This window comes from Barbus barbus (genome assembly GCF_936440315.1).
Source record: "Barbus barbus genome assembly, chromosome: 40".
In the NCBI taxonomy this organism is placed as follows: Eukaryota; Metazoa; Chordata; class Actinopteri; order Cypriniformes; family Cyprinidae; genus Barbus; species Barbus barbus.
In genome coordinates this window covers 7,965,843-7,983,217 of record NC_136718.1, presented here as the reverse complement: position 1 = coordinate 7,983,217, position 17,375 = coordinate 7,965,843, and the positions used below count along the sequence as shown (strand labels likewise).

General features: G+C 36.3%; 2 protein-coding genes across 10 annotated transcripts in view; both read left to right on the top strand.

Moving 5' to 3' along the window:
* Window positions 1-8,989, top strand: part of LOC306859647 (extracellular sulfatase Sulf-2-like) — a 146,773-nt gene extending 137,784 nt beyond the window's left edge. For 3 of the 9 annotated variants that reach the window (XM_079400774.1, XM_079400776.1, XM_079400775.1), the window contains 8 exons: window positions 69-163; window positions 587-649; window positions 729-898; window positions 1,132-1,274; window positions 3,244-3,367; window positions 4,555-4,588; window positions 6,198-6,251; window positions 6,705-8,989. In XM_079400774.1, the coding sequence (XP_079256900.1) occupies window positions 69-163; window positions 587-649; window positions 729-898; window positions 1,132-1,274; window positions 3,244-3,367; window positions 4,555-4,588; window positions 6,198-6,251; window positions 6,705-6,735 (714 nt within the window). In that variant the 3' untranslated portion in view covers window positions 6,736-8,989. The remainder of the gene's footprint in view (window positions 1-68; window positions 164-586; window positions 650-728; window positions 899-1,131; window positions 1,275-3,243; window positions 3,368-4,554; window positions 4,589-6,197; window positions 6,252-6,704) is intronic. The other 6 variants (XM_079400778.1, XM_079400777.1, XM_079400779.1 and 3 more) reach the window with 2 other exon arrangements.
* Window positions 8,990-12,405: 3,416 nt separating this feature from the next.
* The window catches only part of LOC306859780 (rho GTPase-activating protein 39-like), an 85,088-nt gene continuing 80,118 nt past the window's right edge, over window positions 12,406-17,375 (top strand). Inside the window, exon 1 of the mRNA XM_079401032.1 lies at window positions 12,406-12,508. Coding sequence (XP_079257158.1) covers window positions 12,495-12,508 — 14 coding nt within the window. The 5' untranslated portion in view covers window positions 12,406-12,494. The remainder of the gene's footprint in view (window positions 12,509-17,375) is intronic.

The following is a 17,375-nucleotide window of genomic DNA, read 5'->3' as shown; positions in this document are numbered from 1 at the left end:
AACTTTAAATCTGCATATTTATATTGCATATGTTATATTGTTATGTACATTATCATTTCTTTTCCCAGATCGAAACACTCCAGACGAAGATTAAAAACCTTCGTGAGGTCAGAGGTCACCTGAAAAAGGCTCGACCTGAAGAGTGTGACTGCAACAAATACTAGTGAGAGTCACATCTGTCTATTATTATCTCTTTACTGTTGTTCTGTATTTGCCAAATTCACTCAGATTCATTCAGATTTTTAATGATCATTAATTAAATTAAATTTAAATAAATTACATTAAAATATTATTTAATTCGTATTCATTTTTAATACTTAAATCAATTATTAATGTATTTAATGTATAATTTAATCGTAAACTCCATACAATAAATAAAATACATTTTATAATAAATATTAATATATATATATTCAAATGAATGACAAATATTTTATAAAATATAAGTTGTAAATAGATACTATATGTTACACAAATGATTATTTATACAGTACATTATATACATTATTTATGCACTAATTATTTTAATATATACTGGTTATAATCCTATTTGATGATGGCTCACTTAATTTTTCTTCTCTTTTAGTTACAAATCCAAGTACAAGAGTAAGCTGAGGAAATACAAAGCAGGAGGTGTCCATCCCTTCAGGTGGGTTTTTGTGTCTGAGTGCATGTATACATATGTATGTGCATGATTATGGTTTTGATGATTCTCTCTGTCTCTGTAGGAAAGGACAGGAGAAGGATAAGAAGGCCTGGTTGTTGATGGAACAAAATCGCAGGAAGAAGCTGAGGAAGTTACTGAAGCGCCTGCGTAACAATGACACCTGCAGCATGCCTGGCCTCACCTGCTTCACACACGACAACCAGCACTGGCAGACCGCTCCATTCTGGACCCGTAAGACACACACACACTTATAAAAATATTGCTGTTACAACTGCATGCATAGAATGAAATGCATCTGGATCTGATGCATAAGGCAAACAGTTGAAGTAATGAGTTTCCCTGCACATTGAAATAAGAAGCTAAAGACACCAAGGGGTCCTGACCAAGCATTCATATGTGACGAACTATGAGAGAATGTTTTGACTGCATTGATGTGTCTCACACTATTCCATCTTTGTTTCCAGTGGGGCCGTTTTGTGCGTGCACTAGTGCCAATAACAACACCTATTGGTGCATGAGGACCATTAATGAGACACACAACTTCCTGTTCTGTGAATTTGCCACTGGATTTCTTGAGTATTTTGACATCAACACGGATCCGTATCAGGTCAGTGCTCATACTGTATATAAAGACAACATGAAATCACCATGGACCATGTTTGCCTTCTTAATAAATGGTCCTACTCTTAGTGTACACTATTCATCAGTGCATTATTTTGGGAAAAAAGCATAATCATTCTTTACAGTTTTAATAACTTATTTTGCCTCTGAAAACAATTTATTAAGCACAGCCACATGGACAGGGAAAAATATCCAACATAATATAAATGTCCAACAGTTCAAGTTCAAGTTCCGTTTATTTCTAAAGCACATTTACTAACGGCCGCCAGCCGACCAAAGTGCTGTACAATAATTACAGTATAGATACACAAGAAAGAAACACAATCAATAATCACTTAGAAACAATAAAAACAGGACGAATTACATGTTAAAAGCCGAGACAAACAGATGAGTTTTGAGAGCAGATTTAAACTCAGATAAAGTGGAAGCCATTTTAATTTGGGTCGGGAGATTATTCCAGAGAGTGGGGCCAGCCACTTCAAAGGCTCTATTTCCCTTTTTTTTCAAGCGGGTTCTGGGAATCTGAAGGAGGAATTTGTTTCCCGATCTAAGTCCTCGCTTAGGAGTGTATGGGTGGAGTAAGTCCGTCAGATAAGATGGTGCAAGATTATTTAAAGATTTGTAGACAAGTAATAGAATTTTATATTCAATTCTATACTGAACAGGTAACCAATGTAGAGATCTCAGAAGGGGTGTAACATGATCAAATTTTTTACATCCCTTCAGGAATCTAGCTGCTGCATTTTGAACGACTTGTAAACGGGAAATTTGAGTCTTTGAAACACCATAATATAGAGAGTTGCAGTAATCCAGCCGAGATGTAATAAAGGCATGGATAGCAACCTCTAAAGAGGCGTTAGAAAGAAAGGTTTTAATTTTAGAGAGAGATCGAAGATAAAAGAAACTAGAACCTACTACAGAGCTGATTTGTCTGTCAAATTTCAAGCCGTTGTCGATTTCCACACCCAGATTTCGCACTCGGGATGAAATAGCTAAATTTAAGAACTCAAGATTAGGTATATTTTGTGTTCTAGTTTCAGAGGGGCCAAAAACAATAACTTCCGATTTATCTGAATTTAGAAAAAGGAAATTTTTTGAGAGCCATGATTTTACGTCATCCAGACATGCTGATAAACTATTAAGAACATGCTTTTTTTCCGTGGTCAAAGGCAGATAGATTTGCATATCATCAGCGTAACAATGAAAAGAAACGCCGTGTTTCCTAAAGATGGACCCCAAGGGAAGTAGATAGAGAGAAAAGAGAGTAGGTGCAAGAACAGACCCCTGGGGTACACCACAGGTTAGCTTGCGTAAAGAGGAAGAGAAATTTCCTATTTTAATTGAGAAAGTTCTATTTGTTAGGAAAGATTATCAACAGTGATGATACATGCATTTCAGGGGAATTCAGGTTTTTTTCTTCTTCTATATTCTCATGAATATTTAAATCATAGCGCCGTTTACACCACATCTCAGATTATTGTATCACAACATTCTTGTGAATGGCATTTTGAACTTTTAAAATGGCGAAACTCTTTTGTTTCGCTGAGGCTAATTTCATAGCTCATGTTTCATGTTTTCGAAATTAATAATGAATAAATATTCATTCATATTTTCACGGGTTTTGCATAATTTCAAAAAAATGACAAATCAAATAATTCTGCTTACCTGTAGTATTTACTGTATCTTTTATTTGTTTCCTCCATACATCATGTGTCATTTTCATCCTCTGTTGTCCACTGCTGTCACGTTAGAACACAAAAAACTTTATTAGGAGCAAAATTGTTTGGTGTGGCAGAAATGACGGCACAATTTGCAAAATAAGTATTGAAATGGTATAACAGAAATTGGAAATTCAAATGCTTTTTATACTGTTACAATATTTAGTCAAAAATGTTACCAAAAATGAATGTTATATTAATGTCTGTGTTATGTTGCATCTCTCTCCGTGTGTGTAGTTGGTGAATTCAGTGAACACACTGGACCGGCATGTTCTCAATCAGCTGCATATTCTGCTCATGGAGCTCCGGGGCTGTAAGGGACACAAGCAGTGTAACCCTCGCACACGTAGCCTCGACTTCGGTGGGTTACACACACACTCGTATATGTGAAAATACCTCCACAGCACACACACACATATACTGTATGCATACACACTGCTGCATCATTCTGCTAGGCATCCAGCCCAGAGCTTGCAACACACTGACTGATACATGTGCCAAACACACACACACACACACACACATTTCCCTCTGAAAGGACCAAGGCAAAGGATAACATGGAATTCACATCTTCATCATCATCATCCTCACCTGATCCCTGGCCCTGCCTTGCTTCCTGTCCTCCTTGTTTTATATGCAAACAGAAACTCGTACCATCACCTCCAGAGCTGCTGTCCTGAAGGGTAAACGTGCCACACAGCATGCTGTCTGAGGATGTTATGTCCTTAGTTGTATCTGACATGTAGTCCAAGTTCTCAAAGTCATCAAACTCACACAGATGTGACTCAGTGATCCAGTGATAAAAACAGAAGTGGCACATTGAGTCACTTATTGATTCACTCAAAATGAACTCAAGGACAGCTTAGGAACTCACCGGTACCTGCTGATTACATTTCTCAAAAGGTCATATTAAAATGCAAGAGTAGAATGAAAACTTAAAATCTTTGTGGACAAAGGTCATTTATTTTTGCATGAACTGCAAAATAATAATAATTAATTAAATAAATAAATAAAATTAATAGTAATAAAATACAAATAAAAAATTCATAGAAAGGTTGATATATATATATATATATATATTTATTTTTAAATGCACTACTGTTCAGATGGTTGCGGTTGGCAAGATACATTTAATGCATTTAATAGCATTGTTTGACTCATTTGAGAACCGCAGTTTTACAGAACAGATTGAGCTTGCCATAAAAAGTCAGTTAAGATTTTATTGTGCATGAAAGCCATCTGAAAGGGATCAGAATAGCAGATTATCAGTTTAAGATGAACATTAATATTCTGCATCTGCATATTGAGCCTGCAGATTCATTATTTTACAAAAGATGACTTTTATCAAGCTCATTTATTCCGATCCTTGCAACTCCATCCATAGCCATGGATGATCTTATCTTGGCACTTCGTCCTTCCACATGACCCTTGGACAGAAGCCCAGAGTTGTTTTTCCAGTGATGCTTCCGTGAGGATCTTAAACATTAATGGGGCTGTACATCATTTTGTTTTTACACTCTCTAACTAATGATATTGTCTCTTCTTCAGGGGATAAAGAGAGAAGCAGCTATGATGAATACAGGTATCACTGCCAAATGAATTTAACCCCGTTGTAGACTAGAAGGATACTGTGAGATTATTTTGGATGAAGATACTAATCCACTTCTGCAATTCTGTTGTAGACAGCTTGGAGCTTAAATGAATGTTGAATAGTCTGATGCACATCACACACACCTAAAGGCATCACAGGAATTCACTCCTCAATGTGAAATCAAGGAGAAGACACTCTGTCATAGAGGATGACGTAGAAACTAAAACCGATTTGATGTCAATTTGCTGTTTCAGGTTAAATAAAAGTTAGGCTCTACTCTAGAAGAAGTCAAAAGTCATAATAATGACTTATTCTTCAGTTTGTAAAAATGAAAATCTAGTATACTGTAATGCACATACAATAGGAGTCTATTCTGGTATTTTTAAAAGCCATTATATTAATTCCTCTGTACAAAAATGCATTATTTGAGTTGTGCAGCTGTCTAAAAATGTATAGTATTGTTATTTTAACAATGTGAATGATGCACAAGAAATGGAGAGAGAAAAACCTGAAATTGTTAACTGATGGCACAATTAGTCTGTAAAAGCATTTTTACAAACTGAGAAAGAAGGTGAAGTATTAATTAAAGCCTGCATGTTCAAACAGAAAAATATCATCATCAACAACAAAATCAATTAAAATAATACAATTAAACAATAACTAAGTCAAATCTAACATTTTATGCATTCAAAATGGATTTCAAGAGATTGAAAGACCATATATGATTAACAAATGACCAGCCTAGGGATAAATGTATTATCACATAAAGGATTATTAATATCACACTACCATTCAAAAGTTTGGGGTCAGTAGGATTTATATAATTTTATTTAGCAAGGATGCATTATTAAGATTTCTGTTCCCAGCAAATGCTGTTCCTTTGAACTTTAAATTCTTCAGTTAAAAACAGTTTCCACAAAAAAATATTTAGCAGCACAACTGTTTTCAGCACTGATAATAATCAGAAATGTTTCTTGATCAGCAAATCTATATTACAATGATTTCTGAAGGATCATGTGACACTGAAGACTGGAGTAATGATGCTGAAAATTCACAGGAATAAAGTTAATGTGTTCTAAAATATATTCCTATACTAAAATATATAAATTATTATATAAAATATATCACAATATTACTGTTTATCCTGGAGTTTTGATCAAATAAACGGAGCCCTGGTGAGCATAGGAGACTTCTTTCAAAAATATTTTACAAATCAAACCAAGCCAAACTTGTGATCGGTAGTGTAGATATATGGACCTTTTTCTAAGCTAGTTAGTTCTTACAAACCTCATGACCAAACAAACCCACCCACTCAGTTTGTGGGTCCAATTGCAACATTTAAACTCCCAGTTACTTCCTTGACAGATCAGATGTCTTCTCCTTCAGATTCTGTACTCTCTCTCTCTCTTTCTCTCTGTCTTTGTCTCTCTTGTTTTGTCTCCCTCTCTCTAGCCCTGTTCTGTGCCTTGCATGTATTTAGCCTTGGGTGTTGTTGTGTGAATATGAAAGCCTGTAAGTTCTCTGATTGGCTGTGTCTCTATCACATGCTTGAGTTTGGGGGCGGGGTAACAGTTTGTCTTATCGTTGCTTGTCGCATTAGGCAGTTTCAGCGCCGGAAATGGCCTAAAGTGAGGAAGCCTGTCTCCAAATCGCTGTGAGTTTGGATAATAATTCTGCTTCTCGTCCATTGGATACAATGCCACCAAGCCACTATCTTGTCTGAATCACGTTCTCTCGCGCTCTCTTTAATTTCCTTTCTCTTGAATCCTTTCTGCCTGGCCTGCATGATACAGCATTAGTTTGTAGAGGTGTCTATCTGCATGGAAACTGTTTGGAAAAATAGCAGTTTTGTTTCTGAGCACGAGGGAATATTGCCGTCACACGCCCCCCATCATCTTCACCTCATTTCATTTGAAGCCTGAAACATTTACGTTCTTCCTTCCTTCACCATCACAAGCCTTTTCAGGGTTTTTATTGTAGTTTATTTTCTGTTTTTCCAATCACAAGCATCCATCTCCATTTTGATGCATCCACTTTTAATCAGTGCCTTAAATTGTTTTGTCACTGGGCGAAAATGTTTAACATTTGTGGCCGTGTTCCCCCACAGAGGACAGATATGGGAAGGATGGGAAGGATAACTCATGGAACGAGGGCGTCCCGGAAGACACCAACATGTTTCCCGGCGAGCCGAACTGGTCCGAACTTGAACCTTTGTACAGACTTGATGAGCACGCCTACGATCTCAAACTCAACTTCACCCTCAGCCTCGAGGACTGGGCTCATTTCAGCCGCTCCGTGGACCACATGTTCACGCTCCTCAGTAACGACAACCAGCCGTACTCTCCACGCCGCCCTGAGGACGGACAGACTGGAAGAGGCCACGCCCTGGTGTCCTCCAGCCAATCCGCTTCAGCCATCTACCTGACCACTCTGGCCACGCCCGTTCTTTTATTGAAGGAAGCTGGCGCTGAGGTCTTAAGAGACGCTTTGGGGCTAAACCAAGTGGAACGTCCCTCTTCTTCTTCTCCTCCTTCGCCTTCATCACATCCCATGCGACCTGCGGAGTCGCAGGTGGACGATGTGGACAGGGAGGCACCTCTTGGAGAACTGAAAGGGGACAGACAGAGAGAAGGGAGGGACGGTGATGAGGAGGAAGAGGAGGAGCTTGTTCAGAGACGGACAGGAAGGTTAAGCTCCGGCCGCTGTGACTGCAATGACATTTTGCAGGAAACGGTTTGACTCTCATGTAACGTTACTCTCTCATCCCGTCTCTCCTCAGAGAGACATCGCAGAAAACTTCTAAATTTGATGGAAGTGAAGAAAGAGGATGTTTAATGCCAGCGTACAGTCCTTCAGTTTGTTTTTCTTCTCCCATATGTTCACTCGCTCCATTATTGACTGGCCTCAGAAGCGCGGCGATACCCAGCGACATTTCCATCTACAGATGGACCATTTTCCCAACTTGTCCATGAGATCGGCTAGGCTTTGAATAGAGCACATTTTTATCTTTTAACGTAGAGTCTTTACTCTGTTTTTATTCTTTCATCTTTTTTGATGGGATTTGGGAAGCTTGGGGGTTAAAATTCATAGCAGTAAAACAAGTTGTTGTGACCATTCATACTTGATTCAGTTTGAAACCGGTTTTGCACCATATTCTTGATGGCTGCTTTTCTCATTTTGGTGTCTCCAGAGGGTGTCTCATTTTGTGGGACGATGTATTTTACAGCCTTATAACTTCACTGAACAACACCTCAGACAGGTCAATGACGAATGTGTGTTTGTGTGTTGTGTGAGTGTGAACACGCTGTATCTGAAGTCAAAACTGATTCTGATTCTGATTTCATTGCTGTTGCTCCCAGTGTATGTTATAGCATTTTTTATTTTAAACTTAAATGTTGGACAGTTTTTTTTTTTTTTTGGTTCAATAGAAATAAAATCTGAATTTCTTACAATTTCTTTGCTGTTATTGCAGCACAATGAGTTGAACCAACTAACCACCAAAACAAAAAAGAAAGAAAAACAGTTAATTTGATGTATCGTCATTATTTGACAAAATTTTATGTTTTCCCTAAGCACATTGAGAAATCAATATTGATGTACCGAACATGCCACGTCATATTTGTAACCTTAGCTTGTTCTTAAAACCTTTGCTATACACAGTGCTACTAATATCAGAGCAAATATATGAAATGGATGTATGTATTTTAATGTGTTTGCAATGTAAATGGTTAAAGGATATTTTTATTACACATTTGAAGCTAAACTGACCACCAGACATAAAGATTTCACTCCAGCTTCAGGTTTATTTATGCAGCATATTTGTAACAGTTCTTTAATACACATATTCAGTTTTTATGGTGACAAATCTAAGGTTGTTTAAATTATTAATCCACCTTCCTGATGTATTTCATCCATCCCTGTTTTGAGATCAGTTTGTTTCTTTGATGATTGTGGTTCTATTGTTCAAGAGAGTAATAATCTGATCCCTGATCAGTCCACTTACTCTGGGATACTTCATCAGTAGAGGTCATTGTGTTCACATATTTCATATCAATGAACAACATCCACCCCTCACCTCTCGTGGCTGTACTAAAAGCAGTTTTTGTCTGAGATTGTGTATGGTTGTTTTAAAAACCACCATAATTATTGTAAAGGTGTACTGTGCATAAACTGGAGGATAGGAGACAACTCGGGGAGAAGGACAGATTTTCCTTTGGCACTTTCAAAGGGATGGCTGTTTTTTGGAATAGGAATTTTAAAAAAAGGTGAGATGGTTTTAACAAAGTCTTGTACAGTTCTATAGATTTATCATACCTATATTTTTGTTTCGGTTTACCAGTGAACATTTGATAGTGCTCATTACTTTGTGAATAAAGTGTTGAATGCCCAAGTTACTTTGTATTGGTCTTTTATCCCAACAAGTCTGTGCCATGTGTTACCATGTAATATCGTTTAAAAGGGTTATGTAATTTAAGTCTCCGGTGTCCCCAGAATGTGCCTGTAAAGTTTCCGCTCAAAATACCCCACAGATCATTATTATATCATTTTGAAAATGCCCATTTTGAGTGGAAGGCTGGAACCAGAAATGCTGTTTTTCATGCAAGTATCTTTAAATGCAAATGAGCTGCTGCTCCCCGCCCCCTTTTTTACAGCTCCTGCCTCAGATACTCTGCCAAAACATCAGTTTTGTTTTGATTATCATGTCTGTCGCGATTAAAACTTATTTGCATGTCTGTCGCGATTAAAACTTATTTGCATGCGTTTTAAAGACAGTTAAAACTTCTGATGCACAGTTTTCTGAGTGCACACATCCACAGAAAGCAGCTGTCACCATGGTTGTCACATGACGTGAATACTAAAACAAGTTCTCTTTCATGTTTTATTGCGCTTAAACTGTCAAATACACACATAATTTACATAAACACAGTCGGTCATGTCTATGAATGTAGAGTTGTAGAGTGGTATTTCTCTTTAAGTCACAGGTACCTGAATGACATCTCATCACTTTTAATGAGGTAAAGTAGTTTCGGGAAAATACATCGAATGAGTTTTAGATATTCTTTTGATGATACATTTACCCCAAAAATATTAACAAATTTGTTGGCTACTTACGTAGATCACACCTGATTAATTTAATAAGTCTGTAACAAAAAAGTCTTATTTTTGAATAAAATATGTTGATTTTTCCTAATAATAAAAATATTTGATTCTTGTCTGCAGGTTACGCCAGAAGATGCAGACATTTTGTGTATTAGGAGTGAGTTAATAAATCATTCGATTAACCGATTCGTTCAAAACACTGATTCACTTGCTTTTGGAGAGACACAGCATGCTTATTTTGCTATTGGCTTCTTATTGAACTATTTTCATTGGTAGATCAAAAACAGTCCTAAGTGTATCCCATCATGCATCATGTTCTGGAAATAAATCGTGAGACTTTTTGCTGAGATCTCGCGAGAGGTCACGGAAACCTTTCCAATGCAAGTTAAATATTAATATAATAATTAGATATTACAAATAATTTGGTAGAAAACGTGTTTTTACGTTTTATTGGTGCAAAGATGAGTAGTGGTGATATTTATTTTGTACAACATTTGCAACTGCTTTTTATCATTTAATTAGAAGCACCACAAATTAAAATGATGTCATGTTATAGGGACTACTGAACAGATATTTAGAAGTTGATTTTAAAATGCAAAGTATTTAAAATTAAAATAAAGTTATGTGAACACTTGCATTTTTACAGTGTCCCATCGGGTAATGAAAAGTTCGACAAACACTTGTGGTCTTCATCCTCACTTGAACACTTGGGCCAAACACAGGAAATACATCATATAAGTTGTCAAGTGGTCAAGTGCAAAGACCGCAAGTGTGTATATTTGGACAAGGCAACTTTATAAGAGGTGCACTTCCAGATTTAAAACTTTGCAGGATGTTTTCATTCACTTAGAGCTGTTTTACACACTGCACGAAAGGTCATTTTCAAAAATCCATAATTGGGGCACTTTAAATTCAATATGGCATCTAAGCTGACTAAGGTCTTTTTCATTTATTGTTTTTTTAACTGTTTTGTAAAAATCAATATCACAGTTGCTAATTATGGTTATATTCAGAACAACAACACTCTTGTACACAAGATATTTCGTACTTTTATTTCATTATGTTATTAGAACTATCATCAGCAGCATAAATGAACAGTATCATCCTCTACACCAGGAGTCACAAGACTCGGTCCTGGAGAGTTTAGCTTTAACCCTAATCAAACACATCTGAAACAGCTAATCAAGGCCTTACTAGGCAATACTTGAAACTTCCAGGCAGGTTTGTTGAGGCAAGTTGGAGCTAAACTCTGCAGGACACCAGCCCTCCAAGTCTGGTGACCCCTGCTCTACACTGTACTAGAATGAACTGCACACCATCTGTTTACTACAGAAGCCCATTTCCACCACTGAATAAAAAATAAAAAAGGTAATTGCGACTTTTTACCTCACAATTCTGCCTTTTTCTCGCAATTGTGTCATATAATCTCACAATTTTGACTCAGAACTGTGAGATATAAACTAGTAATTTTGACTTTTTCTCAGAATTGTGAGATATAAATTAGCAATTGCGAGTTATAAAGTCCAGTTCTGAGGAGAAAAAAAGACTGACATGTTCTCAGAATTGTGAGAGAAAAGTCAGAATTGCTAGTTTATATCCAGTGTTGGGCAGCACTAGTAACTTAGTTATTGTAATAACATTACTTTTTGTAGTAACTACTTACTAATAAGATTCCAGTAATAATATTACAGTTACCATCCATTAAAACGGCTTAGTTAGTTACTTTTGATGCCTCAACCCCGTTGATTTAAAATCCAACAATCAAATAATTCCTAGTTTCATCATTTTCAAGACTCGCACATGCAGGTCCCCAGTGCAGCAGGCAAGCTTGGAATATGGAAAAGCATACATTCAGCAGATAGAAATATGGCATTATATTGATAATTTGTCAGGGAAAATGATGATCTGTTGTGCGAGTTGTGGCTTTCCTTTACTCTGGGATTACATTCCACCCACATTCCCTTTTGATCAGCATGTGAGATTATATTACAGATTATATTACATGTACATTATTACTATAATTAAATATATTTTTGGAAAATTAAACAGTTTCTTACAAACTTATGTAATTTGATAAAATACATAATGAAATATAATCGTATATGGGTAACGGAGAAATTACAGTTAGCTTCAAGCTACACATGACAATTAATGAGATTAATACAACACTTCTATTGAATGTCACTATCAAGCACTATTGAGTGTTTGTAATAACTTCTGACTGCGATCCAATGTGGATTTTGGTCAAATGGTGAGGCAGAAATATGTTAGTAACATTCTAGAAGAAATTTATGTGGAAGATACACGGTTACAACTTCTGTGGGGTGAAGAAAAAGTAATGTAACTAGTAGGCTAGTGTAACTAATTACTGTTGTCAGGAAGTAATAAGTAACAATATTACTTTTGAAAGGAGTAACTAGTAATGAGTAATATAGGCTATTACATTCTTTCAGTAACTAGCCCAACACTTTATATCTCGCATTTCTGACTTAATTTCTTACAATTGCGAGTTTATATCTCAATTCTGAGGGAAAAAAGGTCAGAATTGCGAGATCTCACCAGCAGATGACGCCACGCGTCAAACTGAAGGCCGACTGTATGAGTGAGACTACAGCAGGCTGTGGTGGAGATCAGATTACTCGAGCATGGCCCAGGCTGAAGAGGGCGGGGGAATAACCCACTCCAGTGTCTGCCTCAAACTCCTGCACATTCATAGCCTCAGTGCAGCCTGCGCAGTTTCTGCCAGAGGACACATCTCACTGCTTTCACTTCCATTAGTCCAAACAATGTGAGGAACATGGCTGACAGAAGGTAAGATGGGTCATTTTGCTGAGCTGTGGAAACATGTTGTAGTTGTACAATGCTGTTAAACTCTTGCTGATAGTGAATCGAGTGGGTAACTTTGAAATAGAAACTCTGTTTCTTCATTGTATCGGGGGTCTGGATGTCACATTATTGGGATGTTTTGATTAAATGAAATACAGACTTCATCAGCTTGTACTTTATAAAGTCTTATGCACGGACTGAGATGTTCAAACACAAGTGTTTGCATGGTCAAAGTTCAGTGAAAACTGCTTTGAAACCGCTTATGATGTTGCTAATTAATTTTAAAGTGATCTAATTAGTATACAAATCAACTTAAGAACTGTTAGGGTAATTCCATGGATGAGTCTTTTGTATTGCTCATGAATATTTTAACAATGACTTCACCAATGCAAAACTGACAGCAACTTAGTATCTATTGTGGACAATTTGTTTACAAAACTCTAATAGACTTTTATTTTTGTAATTGTTTGTTTTTATTTATTTTTTTACATTGTCCATGTATGTTGCCTTTTTGCCCTGTTTCTGTTTTAGATTATTATTATTTTTATTTACTTTTTAATTTTAGCAGATTTTTTGCATATATATGTATGTATGTATGTGTATGTGTGTGTGTGTGTGTGTGTGTGTGTGTGTATATGTGTGTGTGTATATATATATATATATATATATATATATATATATATTAACCTTTCATTTATCTTTCATTTTGTTTATTAGTAGTGGATGATTTTAAATATCCATTCTTACCATGATAACAAGTAATTACTGTAAACTGGATATGTGGTGAAATATCAGCTTTCAGTTGCATATAATCAGCATAAAACATACTTTGTACTGATTTGACATTGAGCTGGATACTAATAATGATGAATTAACTGTAAAACTGTCAACCCTGTCACCTTTCACTTGGTTACTTTTTCAACATTTTTGTTTGAATTTTGCTTTAGGTGATGCAATGCAGTTTATTAACACTTGAAGTTATTGTTTGTCTGACAAAATATTTAAAATCGAATAAAATAAAGAAATTCATTGATTTCATTCATTGAATGGAATTGCATTAGGTGTCCATCAAAATGCATTGAAGGAGAGTCACACTAAGTTACGAGTAAATAGACACCTGAACTATATTTTGTCAAGTTTCTGTGATCTCTGTTAGATGTTCAGACCAGTGATGGGTTGATTAGTGGGGCAGATTGATGAACAGATGCGATGCGGCTGTTGAGGCTGGTCCAGTGTCATCTTCCAGGTGTCAGCCTTAATGGAGTTAATAGGGTGGATTTTGACATGTTTTATTAATCATGTTGCAATGCCATATCCCTTTGCATTCTCAGAAGACCTCCTCTGAAGCCAGGACAAACACTGACAGCTTTTCTGAACTATTGATATATTCACAAAGCCATTTGAATGGAGTTACTATTACATTGGAGACTGAAAGTTTGATAGTGTGTCCCAATTTCTCGCACACTTAGTTCTCCCTACATGAATTAGCTAACCAAAGGAATAGTTTAGCTAAAATGAACATTCTGCCATCATTTTCTCACTCCCAATTTGTTCTAAACCCAAATGTTTTTTTTCCCTTTAAAACACAAAAGGAGTAATTTTGAAGAAAGCCCAAGCTGCTGTTTTCCAGATAGTTAAAGTGAATGAGGACGATGGTTGCTTGGCTTCAAAAATGACAAGGCGAGTAACACAAAAGTAGTCCATGCAACTCATGTACTGTATTCCAAGTCTTCTCAAGCAGACGTCAGTCTGTTGATCACACCAAAGTCGTATCCCAGTTCAGAGACTGTGTTCTTTGAAGGCTGCATTTGAAGACCCATTTCGAAAGCGTCTTGAAATGCGGTCTGTGTATCCTGGAACATGAAGGACAATAAATGGATCCTTTGTTGCCCAGATTGTCCCAAATTTCGTTGAGCGATGGTGACAGCAGGACATTTTTTAATTTTTAATTTTTTTTTGAGTAAAATGGCAGATTGTGAAGTGTATTGGTTTTCAGTGTACATGAATTTATAAAGATATTTTTTTTAGATTAGATTTTAGACAGTTTAAAGCAGTTTAAAATTATTCCTAAAGATGCATTTTTAAGTTGAATTTTTTATAGCAGCCTTTTAAGTGCACATCCTTTGACGTGTTTAGCCTCTGAATTGGGACACAGCTAAAGTTTCCTAGATATTATTTGCTCAAAATATGCACGTCTGCTTGAATCAGTGTTTGACGTTATTTATTACGTTACCAGGGCTCGCAAAATTTCAAAATCCCTGTTAGCCCTTCGGACAGGTACTCTTCAGATTTTGGTAGCCCGAAAATAATTTAACTAGCCCAAATAAAATAAAGACCATAAATGTCAATCAAAAACATTTTCAATACACAAATATCAACGAATATCAAGGAAAGAGGTTTATTTTACTATTTACAAGGTATCTGCAGAATTCTTAAAAATCTATTTAAGGCAATTTGAATAATACCATTTAACATTACTGAAATGTTTTCCTCAAAAAGCTTAATTTCTTTTCGACTGAAGAAAGTAAGAAATCTTGGATGACATGGGGGTGAGTAAATTATCAGGAATTTTTTTTTATTCTGGAAGTGAACTAATTCTTTAAAATGATGTGACCTTATCCATATGTTTATCCGAGATGTGTTTGTTTAGGGTTGCTATTTTAATTTCGATAGGATCACTTGTAAAGAAATGTGTTTGTTTACGTTAGTGCCACTTTAAAGGGTTAGTTCACCCAAAAATGAAAGTTTTTCTCACCCTCGAGGCATCCTAGGTGTACATGACTTTCTTCTTTCACGTCTTCTGGACTGTTGACAAAAAGCACCCGCTTACCCCCATTGTAAGGCTTGGAGGGGCCAGGACAAATTTTAATATATCTCTGATTGGATTCGTCTGAAAGAAGAAAGTCATATACACCTAGGATGCCTCGAGGATGAGTACATCACAGGCTAATTTTCATTTTTGGGTGAACTAACCTTTTAACACATCCCTTGCTTTCTGCTGTTTACTCTGTCAGCAGATGGATGTTTCCATCGCCAAGAAACATATGTTGGGCAACCGTCAACAGTTTTACCCTATTGGCTCTGGGTTTCTATAGCAACGTTTAACTAACTTTGTAGTTGCTTGAAAAAAATGGTGGAGCTCTTATTGGTTTGCGGTGAAGCCTTAATTACTAGTTACTTTTTGGATCTTCTCGGATGAAATTACAAATTGGCTTGGCACTGCTAGAAAACATCTGAGGAACCCAAAACAAATGCCTTGTCCTTGATGGAAACATCAAGATATTTCTCTGGTTCTGACATCTAAGAGGTTTTGGCTTTTGGCTTTTTTTACAGTCTATATTTATTAATAAGCACGTTCTGTATGAAGTTGAAGTTTATGTGTAAATGTTTTGAGCAGATGTTGGTTGTGTTCACTGTTTAATGCTTTAGGACTTAATATGGAATGGCAGAAAGATTGTTGAAATTAAATGGCCATTTGTGATAGATGTGGGCCAGATCAGATGGGAAATGAGTTTGTGGGTGTGTTTTCAATGCAAACTTGGCTCAGCTGTAACTGTAGGGTTTCTGTGTGAGATGATATGTCTTGGCCTCTTCCATTCACTTGTAGTATTACTGGAGAGAGGCCTAAACACAACACACAGCTTCCTCTCCACATGCTGTCTTCCTGTTGGCCAGTTTAGCCAGTTTAGAAGACTTTCAACTGTTCATGCCACCTTTGTGATTCTTCCAGAGAACTGGAAAGATGTGTTTCTCAATGTCGAAAGCATATCACAATTCTATTGTGTAATGATTATAATGACTTTTGTTTGATTTGGTTATTGTTTTAATAAGAAACATGCTCATTGTACAATCATTTAGCCTCATTAGAGTCCATGCAATTATATTATATTTATATTTTAGATTATATTTTTATCAGAAAATGTCCAGAAACTTTGCAAAAAAAAGATAACAGCTTCATCCAGCACAGATCTCTGCTCTGTTCTGAGTGTCTGAAAACCTCTCAGTGTTTTTTACAGCGTGCTGTCGAACACATTAGTCATAAAAGACTCTTTGTAAATCCTTTTAATAGCCATTGTAAATTAATGAAGAGCTCTGTTGTGTATCACTTCACAAACAACACTAACACGCATGACCCCTACAGTCTGTGCGTGTGTAGATGGCTTCACTGTAACACTAAACGTGCACATTCTCTCTGAGTCACGTTTTAGAGCAGCATTCTCAGAGTAGGTGGTTATCTGCTGAATATGAATCCAATAGCGCTAAAGTAAAAGCGTTTAGCCTGGAGTGGCAGTCATTAAGTGCACAGTAGGGCATGTCTGCGGCTGTCTGAAAATAACTCGCAACCCCAACTGAGATGATAGGAAACTGAGCCAGACAGCGCTCAAAATCTAACCCGGCTCTCCCTCTAGCAAGGTGGAGTTTTCTTTACTAGTCAGATGGTGACTGCTGAAACTCTCTTAAAAACGAACACGCCTGAAAAAAATACTATTTTACGAATTGGTGATATCGAATAAATTCGTACAATTTAATTCAAAGTGAAAAACCAACTAGTTTATGAATTGACATTATCAAATGTATTTGTACGACTTGATTTTAAAAAGAAAATTTTTTAACTTTTACGAATTGGTGATTATCGAATTTGTACAATTTGATTTTGCAATCGCAAATTGGCAATATTGAATGAATTTGCATGATTCGAGTTAAAGTGAAAAACAACTAGTTTACGAATTGGCGTAATCAAATGTATTTGTATGATTTGATTTAAAAGGAGAAAACATAACTGCTTTTCAAATTGACGATATCAAATAAATATGTACGATTTGATTTTAAAGAATGAAAAGTAACTTTTTTG